General features: G+C 41.0%; 1 protein-coding gene across 2 annotated transcripts in view; it reads left to right on the top strand.

Moving 5' to 3' along the window:
* Window positions 1–17529, top strand: part of sh3glb1a (SH3-domain GRB2-like endophilin B1a) — a 49137-nt gene extending 31608 nt beyond the window's left edge. For both annotated transcript variants that reach the window (XM_060921361.1, XM_060921362.1), the window contains exons 6-9: window positions 10458–10547; window positions 10661–10761; window positions 10880–11102; window positions 14737–17529. In XM_060921361.1, the coding sequence (XP_060777344.1) occupies window positions 10458–10547; window positions 10661–10761; window positions 10880–11102; window positions 14737–14844 (522 nt within the window). In that variant the 3' untranslated portion in view covers window positions 14845–17529. The remainder of the gene's footprint in view (window positions 1–10457; window positions 10548–10660; window positions 10762–10879; window positions 11103–14736) is intronic.
* Window positions 17530–22146: the final 4617 nt, after the last annotated feature.

Here is a 22146-nt window from a genome sequence, read left to right as displayed (position 1 = left end):
GCACCCTTTCATTTAATACTTTGTACACCCTCCCTTTGCCAGTAAAACAGCACTGAGTCTCTCCTATAACATTTTATAAGGTTGAATCTCTCCACATCATCCAGGGTCCGAGGCCCTCTCTCCTCTTCAGCTTACCCCACAGATTTTCAATGGGGTTCAGGTCAAGGGACTGAGATGGCCATGGCAGAAGCTTGAACCATTTTTGTGTTGATTTGGACATGTGATTCGGATCATTGTCAAGATCCAGTGATGACCTGGGTTTAGTTTCCTGGCAGAGGCAGACAGATTTTGATTTAAAATGTCCTGGTATTTCATGGAATCCATGATGCTATGTACCCGAAGAAGGTTTCCAGACCTTTAGAGGAAGAACAACCCCAAAACATCACAGAACTTCCACCATATTTTACAGTTGGGATCAGGTTCTTTTCATTATAGCCATCCTTCTTTTTACATTAAACCCACCTTGAGTGCTTATTGCCAAAAAGCTCCATTTTTGTTTCATCAGACCATAGAACACTGTTCCACTCAAAGTTGAAGTAGCATTTTGCAAACTTCAGGCACTTATGTTTGTGTTAGCTGACAGAAAATACTTTTTTTTTTCTGGGATAGCTTCCAAATAATCTTTTGGCATGGAAGTGGCATCTGATGGTGGTTTTGGAGACTTGGAAACGATGACTTTTTTTTTTCTTGTCTTACACCAACAGTGATCCTTGGGTTTGTTTGTTTGTTTGTTTGTTTGTCTTTGCCTCTCTTACCCTCCTCCTCACTGTATATGGGGGTAAAATAAACTTGGGTCCTCTTCCAGGCAAGTTTGTAACGGTTCCAGCTGGTGTCCACTTTTTATTATTGCCCTAACAGTAGAAATGGACATTTTCAGGCCAGTAGCTATTTTTTTTTATACCCATTCTCTGCCTTATGAAGGTCAACACACTTCTCCCTCATTTAGTTTGTGTGTTCTGTTCTCTTTCCCATATTGATGGATGACTAAGGAAATTTCGCCTTCGTGCCAAATATAAGGATATTTGTCCCCCAGTTAATCAGAAAGTCATGAATTACAGCTTGAAAGTTCCTATACAGTCTGATCAACTCAAAAATAATGTACAATTTAAATGGGAAACATGCTTCAGGCACATTGTGTTCACTGTAATTTTCAGGGGTGCCAATAATAGTGGTGCAAGTGTTTTCTTCAATAATTATTTCTTGATGAGGGATTTGTTTTTCTCTGAATAAATTTATTTCAATTAAAGGTTGGCAATTCCTTGGCTTGTTGCACAAATGGATCAGGTGAGTCTCTCAGCTCAAACACGAGCCTCACCTTTTCCAGCTTGTAGCCCAGATTGAGTGACTTCAGTGGTAACGGAGTGTGTTCATTCCAAGCAGGGCAGCACTGGGGAGACAGCGAGGTATACCGAGCCACTTGGGATGTAGTTTAGGGCTGAACGAGATATCGTTATCGTATCTATATCTAGATATGAACATTCAAGATATCAATATCGAAAAAGCAACGATATAGATTTTCCCTCCCCGTGCTCGCCCTGCATGTACAGCTCTGGCAGTCACAACAAACGTCATTTTTACGATTGCCCTTGAATGCGCCGCTAAGGCCAGTCAACCACAAACCTATTTCATGCTTGCTGTGGATCAACAGCTGAAGCCAACCAATGACAAACACATGAGGGCGGGAGTGAGGGAGACGGAGACCGATGCGCACGCACACACTACTGACACAACAGGGAAATTAAAAAGAGAGAAAGAAAATGAGTGCGGAAGATAATGCGGCCGGTGGCGGTGCAGAATCTGACTTGGTGCCAAAACATAAATCCTCCTCCATTATTTGGAGGCGTTTTGGATTCAAAAAGGACGATGTTAACCAGAGTGAGGTGTTGTGCAGGTCGTGCTTAGCAAAAATTGCGACGAAGCAAGGTAGCACAACAAACATGTTTCACCACCTGAAACAACACCTTCGCGTGCTGCACGAAGAGTGTATGACAATGAGAGAAACACCAGGGACTTCTCAGTCATCCCAAAATAAGCCAAAGCAAAGTTTGATTGCTGATGCGTTCAGTAGCGTTACACCGTACGAGTCAACGTCCACCAGACATAAAGAAATTACAGACGCTATAACATACCACATTGCAAAAGACATGGTACCTGTGTACACAGTCTCGAAAGAGGGCTTTTAAAAAATGGTTTGGACGCTGGACAAGCGTTATAAAATACCATCCCGAACACATTTTAATCAAGTGGCCATTCCAAAACTCTATAATGAGTGTAAAATGAATGTTGAATCCAAGCTCTGTGAAATCGTGAATGTACTTTCAATGTTCCACCAGCTGCTGCATTTGTTATTTATTGTTAAAGCAGAGCTGCAGTAAAATGTCTCATCTCATCTCATTATCTCTAGCCGCTTTATCCTTCTACAGGGTCGCAGGCAAGCTGGAGCCTATCCCAGCTGACTACGGGCGAAAGGCGGGGTACACCCTGGACAAGTCGCCAGATCATCACAGGGCTGACACATAGACACAGACAACCATTCACACTCACATTCACACCTACGGTCAATTTTAGAGTCACCAGTTAACCTAACCTGCATGTCTTTGGACTGTGGGGGAAACCGGAGCACCCGGAGGAAACCCACGCGGACACGGGGAGAACATGCAAACTCCACACAGAAAGGCCCTCGCCGGCCCCGGGGCTCGAACCCAGGACCTTCTTGCTGTGAGGCGACAGCGCTAACCACTACACCACCGTGCCGCTGCAGTAAAATGTTTGATTTGTAATTTATTTATTCATAATTTATGTTAATGTTGATGGCTGGCAGTGAGTTCTTAAAAATCAAACTGCACTTTCCACATTATTTTGTATTATGGTGTTTTTATTTTTCTGAAAAATGCTTGGTTTTCACCGAACCCGTAGTCATATCGTATCGATATCGAGATATGAAATTTTGTCCATATTGTTCAGCCCTGATGTAGTTGTTGTTTGCTTTCAGGTCCATCCTCTGTACTGTTGCAGAGATCTCACTCAACTTCACTGGCCACATCAGGCGATGGTAAAGGGTGAAGTGATGGCACCAGGTCTTGAATTTTCCTGGCAGGTGGCTTTGGTCTATCTTCACCAGGCCTTTTGAGAGCTGTGACATGACTGAGTGAGCCATGTGCTTGTCTGAGAGCTCAGCAGTGTATAGCCTCCCAAGGCTTCACACTGGCTGCTCTGCCAACAGTGGGATCTTCTCTCCATTGACCGAGAAGACAATGTTGTCATTCCTGGACCCTTTCCAAATGGACAGGCTTCAAGACTTAGCTGGTTGGATTTTCATCCTCGCCCAGCTGAGGAGCTCCTCCAGTCTCATCAACAGTCACGTTGTACAAGCGGCTGTTTGTAGGAGTGTTGTGACATCATCCATGTAGCTTCTCATGGCTGGAAGACGCTGTCCTATTTCGTCTCTAACTCCTTGGGCCATCTGTCTTGCACCAGTAAGGATGCTTTTCGAAGGCAGTTGTGAACAGGATGGGTGAGATTGAACAACCCATCCCTATGCCTTTCTCGAGCTGCTGCCAATCGGTTGTTACTACCTGGGTTGTAAAGCAAGCGTAGAAATTGTTGAAGTAGGCAGAAACCATATATTGGATGCAGGTAGGCATGTGGAAGAAATTGAATGCATAGGTGATGAAGTGGTGCGGGGACAGATCCATACGCATTTGTCAGGTCCAGCCAGACTATGTGGAGATCTAGCTTCTTGCATTTGGCTGTCTGAATTTGTTACCAGATCATGGCGAAGTGTTCAACACAGCCAGGAAATCCTGGGACCCCTGCCTTCTGGCAGCTGGTATCGATGTAGTTGTTGGCCAGAAGGTAGTTGGTCATAGAGCCCTGCACTCCCGCGGGAGTCCCGCGGGACCCGCCGCAAAGCAGTGCGGCGCGGGACAAATTTTGAAAGCTCATTGCAGGCGCGGGCGGGACCGGAAGTGCACATATGCGCGCGCGGGCGGGAGCGGTGATGAGCTGCAGTCCCGCTAACTAAAAACGTGTTTGAAATAAAATTTATAAATTATTAATTTATGTCTATCATATATAATTTGTGCTGGATATTTTATTTGGCGGCGGCACGGTGGTGTAGTGGTTAGCGCTGTCGCCTCACAGCAAGAAGGTCCTGGGTTTGAGCCCCGGGGCCGGCGAGGGCCTTTCTGTGTGGAGTTTGCATGTTCTCCCCGTGTCCGCGTGGGTTTCCTCCGGGTGCTCCGGTTTCCCCCACAGTCCAAAGACATGCAGGTTAGGTTAACTGGTGACTCTAAATTGACCGTAGGTGTGAATGTGAGTGTGAATGGTTGTCTGTGTCTATGTGTCAGCCCTGTGATGACCTGGCGACTTGTCCAGGGTGTACCCCGCCTTTCGCCCATAGTCAGTTGGGATAGGCTCCAGCTTGCCTGCGACCCTGTAGAAGGATAAAGCGGCTAGAGATAATGAGATGAGATGAGATGAGATTTTATTTGGCATTAATAAAAACATTTTAAGATGCCTAAATTTGCAGAGAGAGTCAGATTGCCAGATTGAGTGAGGAATGGCATCTTAAATTTGCCATTGATCACCCTAACGGGAAATCCTTTGATCACTCTAATGACTCGCAGTTCACACTCAGCTAGCAAGAGAACCATGAGTGAAGTGATTTACTGCTTGCGTTAGTCTACAACTCTAATCAGAGAGACAGGTTACACAGTGACGGTAGGCTTGACTCAATGCTATCCCAGAAATCCTTCCTGTAATATGCAAATTTGGCTGTCCAATCAGAGGCGGCCAAATTTGCATATTACAGAAAGGATTTCTGGGATAGCATTGAGTCAAGCCTACTGTCACTGTGTAACCTGTCTCTCTGATTAGAGTTGTAGACTAACTCAAGCAGTAAATCAATTCACTTCTCTTACTAGCTCTGCTTTGCAATAAAAAAAAAACACCATTGGTACAAAGTAAGCCCATTCACTTTTTTATGCTGATCAGAGAATTACAATGGTTTCTCATGTGACAAAAATGTGCGATTAGCGATTAAATATTTTAATCGCTTGACAGCACTAATTATTATTATTATTATTATTATTATTATTATTATTATTAGAGACACTACATGCTGAATTCAGAAACAAGGTAAATAATAACGAACGTGAGCTGTAGATATTTATGCTCAAATCCACTCAAAGTAGGGGGCGGGGCACCATCACGCTGTGTCAAGACAAGAACTTTCCTGAGAAATAACGCGAACGTCTGCATCATGCGGGATTTGCGGGCGGGAGTGGGACAAAATATGGTAGGTGCGGGCGGGAGCGGGACTGAAAATCATAATTCTTTGCGGGCGGGAGCGGGACTGCACAATGCGGGCGGGAGCGGGACTGAAAAATCCGACCCGCGCAGACCTCTAATTGGTCATGCATCTAGCCATCACTGTGAAGAAAATCTTCCCTTCAATGTTAAGCAGGGCAATGCCTCGAAACTGGATGATGGGATAGACTTAGTTTCCCAGGCAGCTCTCCTTAGCTTCCACAGTCACTTCAACACCATGGGGCAGTTCTTATATACCTTGTAGGGTATGCCGTTTGGTCCAGGTGCTGATGCAGGTCTTGCTTTTCGCACCACCTGCTTGATTTCTGTCCACTTGTGAGGTGCGGTATTGAATTTGAAGGCAGGTTCTGGAGGACAGGGAACATGCCCTGGTGAGCCAAGGGGGATGTTCTTGTTACTGTCACCAAGCTGTTCCCTGATGTGGTTCTCTAGTTTCCTGTGGGGTGGTCTCAAGCTTCCCAGACTACTTCTCTTCAAGCAGGTCTCGGGCGTACTTGAAGGGGTCTCGGAAGAAGCTAGTGCGTGCTTTCTCCTTTCTGCTCCTGCATTTACAAATCCGCTCTGCTCTCCTGAGTTTGTTAATCCTGGATCTTGGCTGGTTCCAGAGAGTTTTGATACCCTCCTTCGCTCGCTCTTGCGCCTTCCTCCATGCTCTCTGGAGAAGTCATCTTTCCTTCACCAACTTAAGGATTTATTTTTCTCTCCTTCCTTGCTGCTTGGGGGTATTCATCTTCTTGGGCATTTCCCCAAACCTCTGCCTGCTGCCTTCATAGTATGTTCCCAAAGACATTGAGTTTGGCTGTGGTGTTGCCTTTTAGGGAGTTCTGGAGGATTGGGTGTAACTTCTGTTCGAAGGATCTCCATGCCTTTTTGGTGCTGGCTTTTGGCCACCTGACTTTCTCCTGGCGGATTGGCTTCTTTTTTGGTGGTGCTCTTGTGGATTGGCTGCTTGCAGGCTCAGCACGCGTCACTTGCAGTGGGACATATTCAGGCTGCTGGTGTTGCACTTCCTTCGGGGAAGGCTGCTGCGGCTCCTTTCTCTCACTCTCAGCAATAGTGGACTCAACAGCACTGTGGTGCTCAACTGGGCTTGGAGTCCTCCTTGTCTCACCTGTAAAAGCAGTGCAAGTTTGCTAATGTGATATGTCATGTATGAGGATTATCCAGAGGATCAGGTTGGCACTCTGCTCTTTAAACAATGCAATTACAGCAAGGAGAAACTGAGATTATGCAGCCTGATAACATTTGGGACAAATTTTTTTCCATCTATTTGAATCATCATAAATTTGTATCACAATTTGTTACATGATACATCATTACATGCCTAGTGTTCAGAAACATTTTAATTAATTGAGTACACATCCATCAATTCTCATTTCAGTATTCTGTAGAGTGTGGTGCAGTATCTCATCTCATCTCATTATCTCTAGCCGCTTTATCCTTCTACAGGGTCGCAGGCAAGCTGGAGCCTATCCCAGCTGACTACGGGCGAAAGGCGGGGTACACCCTGGACAAGTCGCCAGGTCATCACAGGGCTGACACATAGACACAGACAACCATTCACACTCACATTCACACCTACGGTCAATTTAGAGTCACCAGTTAACCTAACCTGCATGTCTTTGGACTGTGGGGGAAACCGGAGCACCCGGAGGAAACCCACGCGGACACGGGGAGAACATGCAAACTCCACACAGAAAGGTCCTCGCTGGCCCCGGGGCTCGAACCCAGGACCTTCTTGCTGTGAGGCGACAGCGCTAACCACTACACCACCGTGCCGCCTGTGGTGCAGTATGTATGAAAAATTGCTAACTGCATTTACAGTTAAATTATGATTTTTTGGGGGACTTTAAAATTAGAACTCAGCAGTAGCTATGACAGATTGTTCAACCTGAACCACTCATGAAGTTATAGGGAATGTGAACTCATAATCCTTCCTCTTCCCAGCATCAAAACTGAATTATTTTCATTTGTTGTGCTTCTTTTTGTCTAGCTCATTCCAGACAATTCTAGACTTGTAGTTTTCTCTTCCTGCAACTCTCCTCCTTCCTCCTCCTATGTTGTAAGAAGCTCTTACTTGGCAAATTTCCTTTGTATGAAATAGTTCAAATTGGTTACATGGATTTTTTTTCTTTTGTTGCTGTTCCGGCTATCTTGAGGGTGTTGGGTTCCTCTTATACCGTATGTTGCTGATTAAGCTCCTTTCCAAGTAACTTTTTTGTGAGTATAAGCAGTGAGCTTGACTTGAGCTTCCTTTTACGTAAATAAAGCTTGTACGGCTTTAGAGGATTCCGTGTTTGCTTCATAGATCAAAACTGTTCAGTAGCTATTGTGGAAAGAAGTAGAAGCATCTTGTGTGGATGGAGTTCCCATGATTTGGACAGAACTTGAAGGCACAGCATACCCAACACGTGTGCGCGCGCGCGCACACGGTGTTTCTGGATTCTCACCTATTGAGCAATTCCAGATCATATGATCAAGCTTCCTCATGTGATGAAGCGGTGTGTGTTTAGAGCATCTGGTTGGTGGTTGGTGAATGTCCTCCTGTCACTCTGTACAACAGTGCCACTTTGTCAGTGCTGCTCAGACGAAACACCACTCTTGGGTAACATTCTTATATAGCACTTTTTACAATGAGGCGTTGTCACAAAGCAACTTTACAGAAATCCGGGTGCACGGAACCTATCCTCTTCTGGATTGAGTGCCTACGGATAGCGTGATTTATCATTACCCATTCACACCTGCATACTTCAGTACTGCATGTTGAAAGGATGTTCAGTATCCTAGAGCATCATAGTGTTCATGATTACAGCAGCAGTTCTTAGGTACTTCTTGATATCCAGGTGAGATTATCCACTGAAGAAAAGGGTGAGACTTGGACAGGGCAATTTTTAGAGTATCAACAGCAGCATTGAGATTTTGAGTCACAAGTACATGTTTAGCTACTATACAGGGATGGGGACACGCTGGGACACAAAGCGTCCCATCATTACAAAGTCAACACCTCAGACGTTTTGTGACTTGTTTTAGGCAGATTCTACCGTAACTGGATCCATTAACCACTTGCCCACAAAATAAGAAATTTTTCTTGTCCTTTTTTCAGTGAGGTAATATTTTCAAGATTGAAAATATGGTCTTCTAAAACAGCACGTCATTTAAAAATACACTGAGTATATCAATAAAATATTTTTAAAGAATAAAGTTCTATTTCTTTGACATATCTGACAGACATAACTCCCATTTTAAAAATCCCTTTCATTATCCCTGTTGCTATCGTCAGTGAATTTCTGTCAGATGACCTGACGATAGACTCAGCCATTATGGATCTTTGGTAGTTATCGTGTGGAAGCAGGCTTTATAATTTTTGGGTGTCAACAGATAGCGTTGAAATAGATTAACAGCGAAAAAACTATTTTGTTCACGAGAGAAGCCCACAGTTATTTTTAAAAAATGCTATCGTCAGTCTGTCAGTCAAATGCACCTGACGATAGCAAAATTCAAGCCCTCACCACGCACATGTTGACTGACGCAAAGAGGAAATTCTACTGCGCATGATTTTTGTGACAGCAGACATTTACTTCCGGGCAAGACTTGGAGTTCTGACAGCTAGATTTCATCAAATAAATCAAGGTAAGATTTTCTGTCAGCTATCCTGACGATAGAAATTTTTGACGATAGAAACATTGAGAATATATTTGTGCATTCATATTTAAATTTTTCTGGAGGAAAACTATCGTAAGTTGAGATAAATCAGAGCCACTTGCGACCCTTTCAGCTGACAGGCCATTTCAATGTGTTATTTCCCCGCGAAAGTGACACAGTCGTGTCTATCGTCACTGTTCTGACAATTATTGTTGATATTTCAATTTTGAAAATAAATTTTATCTTTATTTCAATATTTTATTTTATTTGGTTCTAGTGATGTGTTTAATATTATTACTAAATGTGTCAGATTAATAATGTAAGAAACAGTTTTATTGCTATTGTCATCTAGAGTGTCTGTCAGAATATGATGGTAGACGTTAGGTTGTCTGTCAGATTTTGATGATAGAAACCGATGTGTTTCTATTGTCATTTAGCATGTCTGTCATGTCAGGCTTTTATTAATTAGTTACCAGGACTACTGTCCTAAAATTTACTGTGAATGTCCAAGACCCCAAATGCTACTAGAAAAACTTAATAGAATGATCAAAATAATCAATTCAGCAATTTAAGGAGATGGGACTTAACTGGCCTCTGTTATGGTAGAATCTGCCTTTAGTTTCTTGCATTACATTTCTTGTATCATGTGTAAAATAACACCATACATTTACATTCTTTGTGTACTGCATGTATTTGTTATTCCACGAAATTGAGTCGTACGTGAGCTGATAGCCGAAGAGGCACATAGCACCGAGTTGGCTATAAGCCATGTATGACTAGATTGAGTGAGTGGAATAACGGTTTTATTCTATCCACATTCACTGGATTTTGAGAAACTGAGGGTTTTTTTTTTGTGAATTTGATAAATAAAAACTTTATACAAAATGTCCGACAAAATAATTTCCGCTTAGAATGTAAACAAACTGGCGAAATGACTAGCAATTTGTGAAAAATCCTATAATAATTCTTGGAAAAATAAAAAAGATATGTTCTTACCATGAAATACTTTCATTCCGTATTTTGTTGCCTTTTTTATTTTTGTATTTTTTTGGGGTTTTGTTTTCGAGTAGTGTTTTTTTTTTTTTTTTTTTTAATTTTAAATGTTTTTATTATTTGTTTGTATTTTTTTTTATGCTCAGTTGGTTTCAGTAACACTAGCCACCATTTTCTTCTTCCTTCGGATTTTTGGGCAGTTGGCAAACCAACTTAAAGGTGCATTACCAACACCAACTGGGCTGGAGTGTGGAACAGGAGCTATTGGGGGGGGACCTATATTCTTTTAGCCATTTCTGTTTCTTTTAAATACTTGATGATAAAGTGTGATATATCTGACTTGATGTGCTCCACCATTTTTGTTTTTCTCTACTCAGGGTATATGAGTTGCTATCTTAACAGTAGAATAGCCAATCAGTGTGCGATTGCTCATATCTAGTGAATGTGGATAGAATATTTAATATCACTGTTCCTGTTTGTGTCCCTCTCAGGCTGAGCAGGAGCTGAAGGTGACGCAGAGTGAGTTTGACAGGCAGGCTGAGATAACCAGACTGCTCCTGGAGGGAATCAGCAGTACACACGTAAGCACTGATACATACCCGACATGAACGAATCATCCGTGAACTAAAAGCACATGTTCTGTATCGATCGTTAACTTTTCTTTTGGTGTTCTGTGTGTATTTCTGTCATGCAGGCTCACCACCTTCGCTGTCTGAATGACTTTGTCGAGGCTCAGACTACATATTACGCGCAGTGTTATCAGTACATGGTGGATCTGCAAAAACAGCTGGGAAGGTGCAAGTCACTTTGCATAAATCACTGTTAAACTTGTTTGTAGCGCACAGAAAAACCACATGATCAGTTTTAAATTTTCTGTGGGTCATTCCTGTGATGCTCTTCCTTCCTGTTACAGCTTCCCTTCCTCATTCTCTTCCAATAATAACCAGTGTTCAGCGGGGGCAGGGGTGGGTGTTTCTGTTCCCACTCTGCCGCTTTCCACCGTTCCCTCTGCAAATCCCAGACAGAGTCACTCAGGCTTCAGTGAGCTGTTGAGCTCAGGAGTGAGCCGCAAGGCACGGGTACTGTATGATTACGACGCTGCTGGCAGCAACGAGCTCTCCTTATTGGCTGATGAAGTGAGTGCTTGTTTCATCATTCTGTAATGAACACACTCCATCATTCTGAGTCTCGTTGACTTGCAACAGCATAAGTAGCATAGATAGCATAAGTAACACTAGATAACTACTGTCAAGCCTTGCTTTAACCGGCTTTAAAGTTTGTCAATTTGCAAATATATTGGAACATTTATTCAGACATGAAACAGTAACTTCAGCAGGTTTTTTTTCCAACCAGGAAGTATAATCTAGCAGCCTGTGGCACCAGCTGAATATAAATCTGACCATAAATCAGGGTGTAAAGTCAGTCTGAAACCATATGTTTAATTTATTAGTTTAAAATGAGTGTGGCACCACAGACACACAAATTGTTGTAACTAGTAATGCAATGTGTCACATGACCATAGAACAAAACATGACCTATTTCTTCATCACTAACCAATCAGAAACATGACATCCTCGATCAAGACATGTCAAGACCCAGGGAAGTGGTTAATATCCATCCTTTCTAAGTGTAATATCAAAAAAAGTCAAAGTCCCTTCCCACGCCACGTGGCACATAGGGCGATGCCGATCTCCATTTCCATAGCCCTCGGCCTCTCGCCTATTACATAGCTAGGGTTACAGTGGGGGGCTAGTCCTCTGGTAACCATGAGAGTTTGACTCCCCACTCGCATCTGTATTGCAACGTGCCTTGCCAGATGGCAGTAGGTACCATTTTTATGATGGTTTTTGGTACAACCCGACTGTGAGTAGAACTCGCAATCTCCCGATCGAGAGGTGGACACGCTAACCACTAGGCCAACTCGTGGTGTAAGTGTAATATGTTTACTTATAATTACAGTGCTGTGCAAAAGTCCCAGGCACATGTAAAGAAATGCTGTCGACCAAAAATGACTTAAAAATAATTAAATGTTTCAACATGGAACATACTAGAAACAGCAGTAAGTCATAATAAATGAAACAAAGTCAATATTTGGTGTGAGACGACCTTTTGCTTTTAAAAAAACAAAAAGTAGTCTCGGGTAGAATGAGTGCAGTTTTATAAGGAAATGAGCTGTAGGTTTTACTGAGCATCTTGCAGAACCAGCCACAGTTCTTCTGGACACTTTGACTGTCACACTCGCTTCTTCATTTTGCACCAAAACCCAGTAGCCTTCATTATTTTTTCTTTTTTTAATCTGAAAAGTGGTCTCTTATGGAATATGCTGCTCAGATACAAGCATATTGTTTATTTTTATTTATTTATTTATTTATTTTTATTTTTTTTTATATTTGATTTCAAACTAGCATTTGGAACTCTAAAATGTTTTTGTACTGACTCAATAGTGTAGAAGTCATAAAATAGAAATCTATAACAAAGTTTGTATGAAAAAAAAATGGGGTGCATAAGACTTTGCACAGTACTGTATACATGGATTAAAGTTTTCCGTCGTGTGACGGATTTCCGTCAACTGAACTCTCCCAAGGCCACATGTGAGGTTGGTGCTGATCCGAGGAGAATTAAAATGACGGGTGGTTGGGTAGAGATTGGGTTATAACACTGATGTGTTGCAACACCATCAACTATCAGCAGGGTTTATTTAACTTTTTTGTTTTTGAGCCATGCTTTGTGTCATTCATTTCCTATGATTGATCATGTTTAAACGTTTGCTGTCTACGGTGCGGGATTAAAAAAAAAATGCGCTGTCAAAATTGGCAAAATACATTCCCATGTGCTTGGTGTGCTTGTGTCTGACCATTTCTGTTTTGTATTAAATTAAATCTTGCCAAAATGACTTGGTTCAAACCTGGACATATAGAAATAGAGCATGTTAAAAAAAACGAAAAAATAAACCCCGGAAAGCCCGCTCCTCTGCTTCAGCCAGACTTGAAGACCCGACGGTGCAATGCTTACAGACTGTCAGAAGTAATTAGACCTAAATTTATAGCTAATAAATCAGCAGACGCCCCAACAATTATTTTCGTTAGGCCAATGTGTAAGGTATGTTAGAACCGTGCCTTATAGCCTACGTCATATCACAATTTAAAGGCTGTTTGAGGAGTTGGAGGCTGCGAGCGCAATGATGTTCCGACATGCACTAAACTTTATTCCCTGAAAATCATACACCAGCGTTCAATGCCCCAAACAGTCAAAATGTCTAGAAGACTACGGTTAAATAATAATCATAGCCTACTAAGTTAAATTACGTCAAAACATCTGTTTCTGGCCTATGAAATGATGGAGGAAAATGAGAACGAACGCAAAGTAGATAGCAGCCAACTTAACGCGATCTTTTAGGTAACTTAACACTCGTGTTGGCCACAATATTTCTCTTAATAAAATCTTGAATTGTTTTTGAAGTCGTATTCAACACAAAGTAAGGTCAAATTATAAATTTTAATTTAAGCGAAGATCCAAACTTTTTTCTATATTGACGTCGAGCATAGAGGAGCATGTCATTCTGCTTTCGGTTTCGGCAGCATGGATGCGCTTTACATGAAAGAAGGCACTGATGTGTCTGCCATCGATAAAGGTGTAAAAAACAAGTGGAGGTGGGCTTGGCTGTACGAAATAGGTGAAAACGGAAAGCCATTTAGTTCATGGTGCAAAAAACTAAACATTCCAGGCGCTTGCATTTGTGTGGTTTGCCACAAAAAAATAATATACGGAAGCAATGGAAAGAAAGTGCAATAAATTGAATATATTAATCCATTAATTAATTGATAATAAAGTTATCAGTTCTAAGTTAACCATTCTCAGAACTTCATCGAAATCCACCCATAACCACCCCCACCCCCGTAGAATTTCATCGAAATCCACCCATCACCCTGTAAATTTTCAGTCATAATTTTTTTTTGCTTTAATCCATGCTGTATATTATAATATTAACTATAATATAACTATAATATAACTATAAATGATATATATAATATAACTATAAATGAACAAAATTAAATAGGATTGTGCTTTTGCTCAAAATCAAGAAGTGATGCTCTTGTGCTGTTCTGCTGCTTGAGCTCAAAAGCAACAAATATAACAGCATCTTGGTAACAAACCTCCTCCTCCTGGCTGTCTGTCAGTTCGACGATGACTCTGGCGATGTTCACTTCCTCATCCGCCCCTGGGTTCTTTCCTTCTCCCATGTATCCTGACGTTGGAATGAAGGCTAATGTGGGATCCAAAGATCCAGTAACAAACCATAGCAATGAAAAATGAATAACAGCTAAACATTTAATCCGCATTTGAATACTCCATGCTGTATATTACCATACCATGAAGAAAGAGCTTGCTACACTGGCTGATTTTTTTTTTTTAAATGCCCATTTGTGATTTGAATACAGTTGGTTTAAATGTAGTTGATTCCCTACGTATCACCAAACATGAGTAGGTTCATATTTGGTGAACATTGCACCTACTATAGGATAGAAGTAAGTAAAGTTCTAACTTAAGGTCACGTTAAAACATTCACTTGGTACAAACGATATGTTTAGTAGCTGAACACAGTGGACATTTATGGATCATGATTAGCTGGTGCAGCAGGCTGTAGAAACTCCTACTTCAGTACTCACACTTCGACCTTCAAGCTTCACTGAGACAATATTTACTGTGGATGTGAAACTTTGAGAATCGGCCCTGCTCTCAAGCGGTAATTGTGTGCACTTTCTTCTTCAGGTGATTACTGTGAGCAGTGTCCCAGGCATGGATTCTGATTGGCTCATGGGAGAGCGCGGGAACCAGAGGGGCAAAGTGCCAATTACGTACCTAGAGCTTCTCAACTGAGTGTCAACCATGACAAAGAAAAACTACACACAATTCAGATGGGATTGCACCATATTCAGTGTGTTTACGCAACTGTGCTGCTTCTGTGAGCTGCTTTCAGTATGTCATGGATATTTAGCTTTAGCAAGAGAAGAGAGTCTCGCCCAAGTCATTTGTGTTTACAAGCTGATTAACGTATAAGTGCTTCTGATGTAACATCATTACTGCCATTCGAACTTATAACTGAGGAGAAGAGCTTGCTTTTCTATTGAAAACTTAACCCATGAATCTCTGGAAGTCTTGCATCTATCATATCATATATACTCAAGTCTGTCACTTTCTGGAGAAAATTCACTCCATACCATTTCTTCGAGAGATAGATGGGCAATTCCAGATTTTATTTTATTTTTTAAATATAAAAGATTTCCTTGAACTCCTTGGAAACGACAAAAACTGAAACAATTAATTATATTGTGTTCTATTAATCTGGTTTATAATAGCCATAGTAGCCATGTGCCTCAGATATTATTTATCTTTTTATTTGTGGATTTTGAAAACGCCTTTTGATTTTTAGTACAGATCGTAAACCAGTGCATTTCAAAGACTTATTAGAAACAACCATTTTTCATTTCTAAAATAATTTGAACACTCGTTCAGACATGAGTTTAAATCAAGAGAGAACAAATTAACAGTATTCAGCACTCGAGGAGCATGTTTTGAGAAAGCACATTTACTTGTGATGGTTTATACAGTTTACAGGTTGTTCTAATATGCAGCTCATTAACTTGATTTTATAATCTTTTATAATCAGTGTCGCGTGCCTTAAATACCGCTGTGCCTTTTTATCAAACCGTTTTGGCTAATTATCAGAGGATGAGCATGCACCTACCTAGATACTGTGTGAAATTATTTTATGATTTTACAACTTACAGTCAAGTAATTGGCTCCAGCTGTCAAACCAAACACATCCTTAATCAATATTTTGATTTGGTTTTAAAGGGGACATATTATGAAAAACCTCACTTTTTAGTGTTTACACATACATTTGGGGATCTGGAGCTGACCAACCTACAAACTCTGAAATAAGACACCAAGTCAGTTTCTTTTGTGCTGCCCATTTTAGAAAACATGAGATTCAACAAGCTGTTCAGATTCGGCTCCACTTTTTATATCACAAGCAGAGCTCATTAGAATGATCCCGCCCCCTCATCTGAGTATCTCCGCTCATGGCTTGAGAACTGCCTTTGTGTATGAATATTCATGAGAAAATCCTAATTGATTAATTGATTTATCTGGCAAAGGGGGGGGTGAACAGTGGTTCATTATCATTTAAAGGAACAGGCACTCAAATCAGCCGTTTTCAACAGGGATGCTTAAAGGTGTCATTCCACGACAAACCGTTTAATACGTGCTCTTTTTGAAATACCATAGGTCACTCCGAGTTGCATATGCATGCTGCACGTGAAAATGTTCTTCTACCTCCATTCCCTGTATTAACCTATGAAAGAAAATAGACGGAAAAACGAGCGAATCAGGGCGGCACGGTGGTGTAGTGGTTAGCGCTGTCGCCTCACAGCAAGAAGGTCCGGGTTCGAGCCCCGTGGCTGGCGAGGGCCTTTCTGTGCGGAGTTTGCATGTTCTCCCCGTGTCTGCGTGGGTTTCCCCCCCAGTCCAAAGACCTGCAGGTTAGGTTAACTGGTGACTCTAAATTGACCGTAGGTGTGAATGTGAGTGTGAATGGTTGTCTGTGTCTATGTGTCAGCCCTGTGATGACCTGGTGACTTGTCCAGGGTGTACCCCACCTTTCGCCCGTAGTCAGCTGGGATAGGCTCCAGCTTGCCTGCGACCTTGTCGAACAGGATAAAGCAGCTAGAGATAATGAGATGAGACGAGCGAATCAGAAAAAGTCCTACGAACTTGCGTCACTTCGAAAATTAGTAGTCATGGCCTCGCCCATAACCCACTGGAGGAAGCGTCACAGTGCTGTTAGCCAATCAGAAGTGATATGTTTACATGTCATGAATAGTCACGAGTAAGAGCTGAAATCCTGTCGTTCTCTCCCCACCCACTCCACCAAACTAGAACAGCCTGAAACAGGAGAACCACAGCATTTTTTTTTTCCACCAAAACTGGCTCACAGGGCATTCAATTCATACTAGCGACCACCGCACAATTAATGAAAAAACGATGCAATGACACCTTTAAGATGGCGTGAGAAGGGAGCTGTGGTGCTTTATCCTTGTAGTATTTTGACCACAGTATGTCACAGACATTTCATGCAGACCTTGGGGAGCTGTGTCAAGTTGTGGAATAGGGGTATAATGTGTCACCTTTAAAGCCCTCATCTCAGAGGCAGTAATAGTGCACCAACCTACATTTACCAATACAGTTGGGGGTTTGTTTTTCCCATCATTTTGAGACAGACTCAGAATATAGTTTCACCCAACTCAAGTTTCAGGTTGCGTATCATCCTGTCCCAGGCCACTGTCTTGTAAGAATTGCTCTGCAGTTTTGCCTTATTAACTACATTTTACATCCTTTACCAGATCTCCAGTTTCTCCACAAACAAGACATCCTTCACCATGTACATGCATGAATTGAAACTCTTTTGTGGGAGACCACAAGCGGTTAATTTGTCTTATCTCATTTCTTTTGACAAGAGATATATCTGTAATAATATAAAAAATAAAAGATTTTGCCTTTTCAGGTGTTGTGTTCGTCTGATTTTCAGCTCTGCATGTCTGGACCAGCAGAGGTCAGGCTTTTCATTTGGACATTTTTATTATTATTATTATTATTATTATTATTATTATTATTATTTTTAAATCAGTGTTCTATAAATATTTTTAAACCGTTAAACTGAGCTGCAGTGGTTTAGTCTCATAATAATATGAAGCATTTCTCATTTTTAGTGCCATTTTAAGTATCACTTGATGAATTAGCTTGTCTTTTCTAACATGTCAGAGTTTAACACTGGACTGACGTTGAGTTCTTCTCTAATTGTGATCTTCAGTGTTTCATGATTTGACTCATTTATGTACAGTTTTGTGTAATTTGCCAGTGCCTGCACTACACTGTTGTCAGTGCACAGAGGGTTAAGTGGAAGTAGAGATGAGCATGCTGTTCACTTCCTGTGCTGTGGTTCTGCAAGCCGTCCGTTCCTGGTGTCCGTTACTCACTCTCACATGCTAAACAGGAGCCATGTTCAGTTCCTTTCTGAAAATATGAATGTGAGCTCAGCCCTGGTCAGCTTCCGCTCCATCTGTCTTCTGTCTTTTCCTGTGTCTGATTAATCTAATGCTGTCTTTTATGGCTTGGATAGGTATTGGTTTGTTTTTGTGTTGTGATGATTTGTGCATTATGTGTAATCATGAGGTCAAGTTACCACACTGAAACCTGGTGTATGTATAGTGATTCTTGCAAGTCACTTTAGCTCGTTATAGGTTGTGGGTTTTTTTTTTTTTTTTTTAAATGCTGCATACTGTTGTAATGATACTGTGATCATTTTTAACCAACTCAAGATTTTGCAAACATGTAAAGTTAGCTGCTAAATGCAGCTTGCAAACAATTCTTTCAAAACTCATGTTTCTTTTTCAGAATAGAAAACTCAACTCAGAACTTTGTCAGTTTCAGTTTCACAAAAAGGATCGTTTCATTTTTTATTGCTTTTCTTATTTCATAAACGTGTGAATTTCTGCCGTTCTCATGCCTTCATGTGACACCATGTGAAACTCTTACAAACAAGACAGATGTTTCATGAAATCTTCCACCACTTAAATGATCTTGCTAGAGTATAAAGAGAAAAATTGGTCCATGTTCTCTCCTCCCCATGATATAAAGTAGTTAAAAGATATTTATAATCTCAAATTGGGTTTAGTTTGAAACCTTGAGTATTAGTGCCACGAGACCTAGTTATTTTCAATAAAAAAAATTTTAAACACTAAACTCTTAATAATTAAGTGTTGAACCCTCATGGTGGCAGCTGTGGCCTTCCTCTGAGATCTCCAGTTTCTCTTTCTCACCGTGCTCAAACCACCATGACCCAGAGCATCACCACAGTGGTATTCTGGTTACACTCTGGTTTAGCTTCCACGCTCTGTTTTCAATATGCTTCAAGCATACAAGCAAAGGTATTCAGCCTTCATTAAAACTTCTTTACATCCATTTGCTTTTGGAAGCCAGTGTAAATTAAAAAATAGTCTGAATTAATCCTAATGAGAAGTGGGAAAACAGTTATAGGTGTGATAGACTGTGGTCTGACCACTTTATGGCTGAACCTGACACTATGGTGCCACTTTGGTCTGTGTGGATATTGGCCATGACCACACATAACCCCATCACTAATAAGTTTTATGGCCTAAATAGGAAACCTTTCAGCAACAGAATTTTGAGCAACTTTGAATTTATAAAAGGATATACAGTATAGTGTGATGTTCTGCTGAGAAACCTTGGGTCCTGGCATTTATGCAGCTCTTACTTTAGCATGTACCACCTACCTGAACATTGTTGCAGACCAAGTACACCCCTTCCTGGCAACCATATTCCCTAGTGGCAGTGGCCTCTTTCAGCAGGATGATGTGTCCTGCTTTACTGCAAAAGTTGTTCAGGAACATGACTTGGCCTCCACATTTCCTAGACCTCGACCCGATTGAGCATCTGTAGGACATATTGGACAAACAAGTCCAGTCCATGGAGGCCCCACCTCACAACTTGCAGGACTTCAAGGATCTACTGCTAACGTCTTGGTCCCAGATACCACAGCACACCTTCAGAGGTCTTGTGGAGACCATGCTTCAGCTGGTCAGAGCTGTTTTGGTGGCACAAGGGGATCTACACAGTTTTAGGCAGGTGGTTTTAGTGTTATAGCTGATTGGTGTGCATATATAAATGAGCATATAGGTTATATTACAACCCCAATTCCAAAAAAGTTGGGACGCTGTGTAAACTGTACATAAAAATAGAATGCAATCATTTGCAAATCATGGAAACCCTATATTTCGTTGAAAATGGGACAAAGACAACATATCAAATGTTGAAACTGAGAAATTTTATCGTTTTGTTTTTTAGAAAACATTTACAGTGTTGTTCAAAGTAGACGTGATACTACATAGTGGTAAACATGTCCTGTCCCAATTTTTCTGAAACATGTTGCTGACATCAAATTCAAAATGAGCATATATATTTTCAAAAAACAAACTTTCTCAGTTTCAACATTTGATATATGTTGTCTTTGTACTATTTTCAATAAAATATAGGATTTCCATGATTTGCAAATCTTTACAGTCTGTTTTTATTCATGTTTTATAGTGTCCCAGCTTTTTTTTTTTTTGAATTGGGGTTGTACAAAGAATATAAATCATGCTGCATTTCTGCAATACACATCTAGAGTAGACAAGCATTTTGTCTCAGCTAATTCACTAATTCTAACTTAAATGTCCTCACCAAGGTTACTGAGTGTCTGCATTTGCGATTTACTAAAACAAGGAACTAGCAGTTGTTTAGGACAGAAAGTTTAAGTGACTTTTTTGTGTCCTCAGAGTAAGAACTGCTCCATCATCTGTAATGTGATGACTAGTTTTGCAAAGGTTGTGTTTCTTTAATTCTTGAAGGATAAATTGCAAACTTTCTGGTCTTGGGGTGTTGTTGTTTTTTTTTTTTTAAAGTGGTGATTTTGGGGAAGCAAACCTTAATCCCACCTCCTCACCCTCATTCTGTGAGACCTCAAACTGGGCAGTTGCCACATACTATATCAACAGGAAATTTCAGTTTCCTCTACAGTTTGCAACACACTGCCTGGGTATCCAATAACCATGTTCACATGTGTGTATGTGAATACTACAGTGTGCCTCACGATAACACATGCATGAAACAAAGCATCTCATCTCTAGCTGCTTTATCCTGTTCTACAGGGTCGCAGGCAAGCTGGAGCCTATCCCAGCTGACTACGGGCGAAAGGCGGGGTACACCCTGGACAAGTCGCCAGGTCATCACAGCTGACACATAGACACAGACAACCATTCACACTCACATTCACACCTACGGTCAATTTAGAGTCACCAGTTAACCTAACCTGCATGTCTTTGGACCGTGGGGGAAACCGGAGCACCTGGAGGAAACCCACGCGGACACGGGGAGAACATGCAAGCTCTGCACAGAAAGGCCCTCACCGGCCACGGGGCTCGAACCCGGACCTTCTTGCTGTGAGGCAACAGCGCTAACCACTACACCACCGTGCCGCCCTGAAACAAAGCATGTGTTACATATTATATATGTTTCATGCATGTGTTATCATGAGGCACACTGTAGTATTCACATATATGAGAGAAAGATGGAAAATCAAACCACAGCATATGGTTTCATCAAATGGGTGACTCCCAGCTGACATTTTGGTTATTTGGGTTAACAGCCTAATTAGTTTTTGTAATCATCTAATAGCTTGCTATTATGTCATAATAAAGCAAAGATGGTGGCACAAAATAATACATTAGTTAGATGCTCTAAAGAAAATATTTGTATAGTGTCACTGGAATTACACTTAGACACAACTGTAACTGCCCAAATTTAATGACTCAATGCAAGTGGTTTCCTTCAACTGTAATTCTCATATTTCATCATGACTTGGCAGTGCCTTTTAATAAAAAGAAAATGCATGCATGCTTCATAGATGTATGCAATGCTTGTGTGTATCATTAATTCTTCAGACAGGTGTCAGGGTTTATTAGTGGGATCCTATAATTTTGCGTTAATAACAGGCAAAAGAAATTAAATTATAGAACGAAGAAAAAGAAGGACAACAGCAGCAACAACTAGAAGGGCACTCAGTAGAGTGCATACCTCTGCCAAGCCACATATTACTGCATCAAAATCTAATCACTTACTTAGGATAGTAATAAAACTATACACCAATTTTCATCAAAATCTGTCCACTACTTTTTGAGTTACGTTGGGAACAGACAAAAAAAAAAAAAAATCCTGGATTCACATACGTTATCCAGATTTGCATCAAAATCTAAACAATTGTTCCTTGGCCCATGGCTCACCTTTCCTCCAAATATCATCAAAATCCATTCAGTACTTTTTGAGTTATGCTGGTCACAAACAAACAAAACAAACGGAGGTGAAAACATAACCTTCTCAAACAAAGTTGGCAGAGGTAAAAACATGGCATCACTAAATTTACCAAAACACTGCAGGAAATCAATAGAGAAATGCCTCTCTTTATATATCCAGTGGCCAAACAAACATTAATGAAGTATTCTACTATGCTGTCTGTGGTTATCATTAAAATTTGACTCAACTGAGGAAAATAATAGCCTTGAGCAG

This window comes from Neoarius graeffei, chromosome 5 (genome assembly GCF_027579695.1).
Source record: "Neoarius graeffei isolate fNeoGra1 chromosome 5, fNeoGra1.pri, whole genome shotgun sequence".
NCBI classification, from domain to species: Eukaryota; Metazoa; Chordata; class Actinopteri; order Siluriformes; family Ariidae; genus Neoarius; species Neoarius graeffei.
Note: the sequence above shows the minus strand (reverse complement) of the source record. Positions and strands in the feature narration are given on the sequence as shown.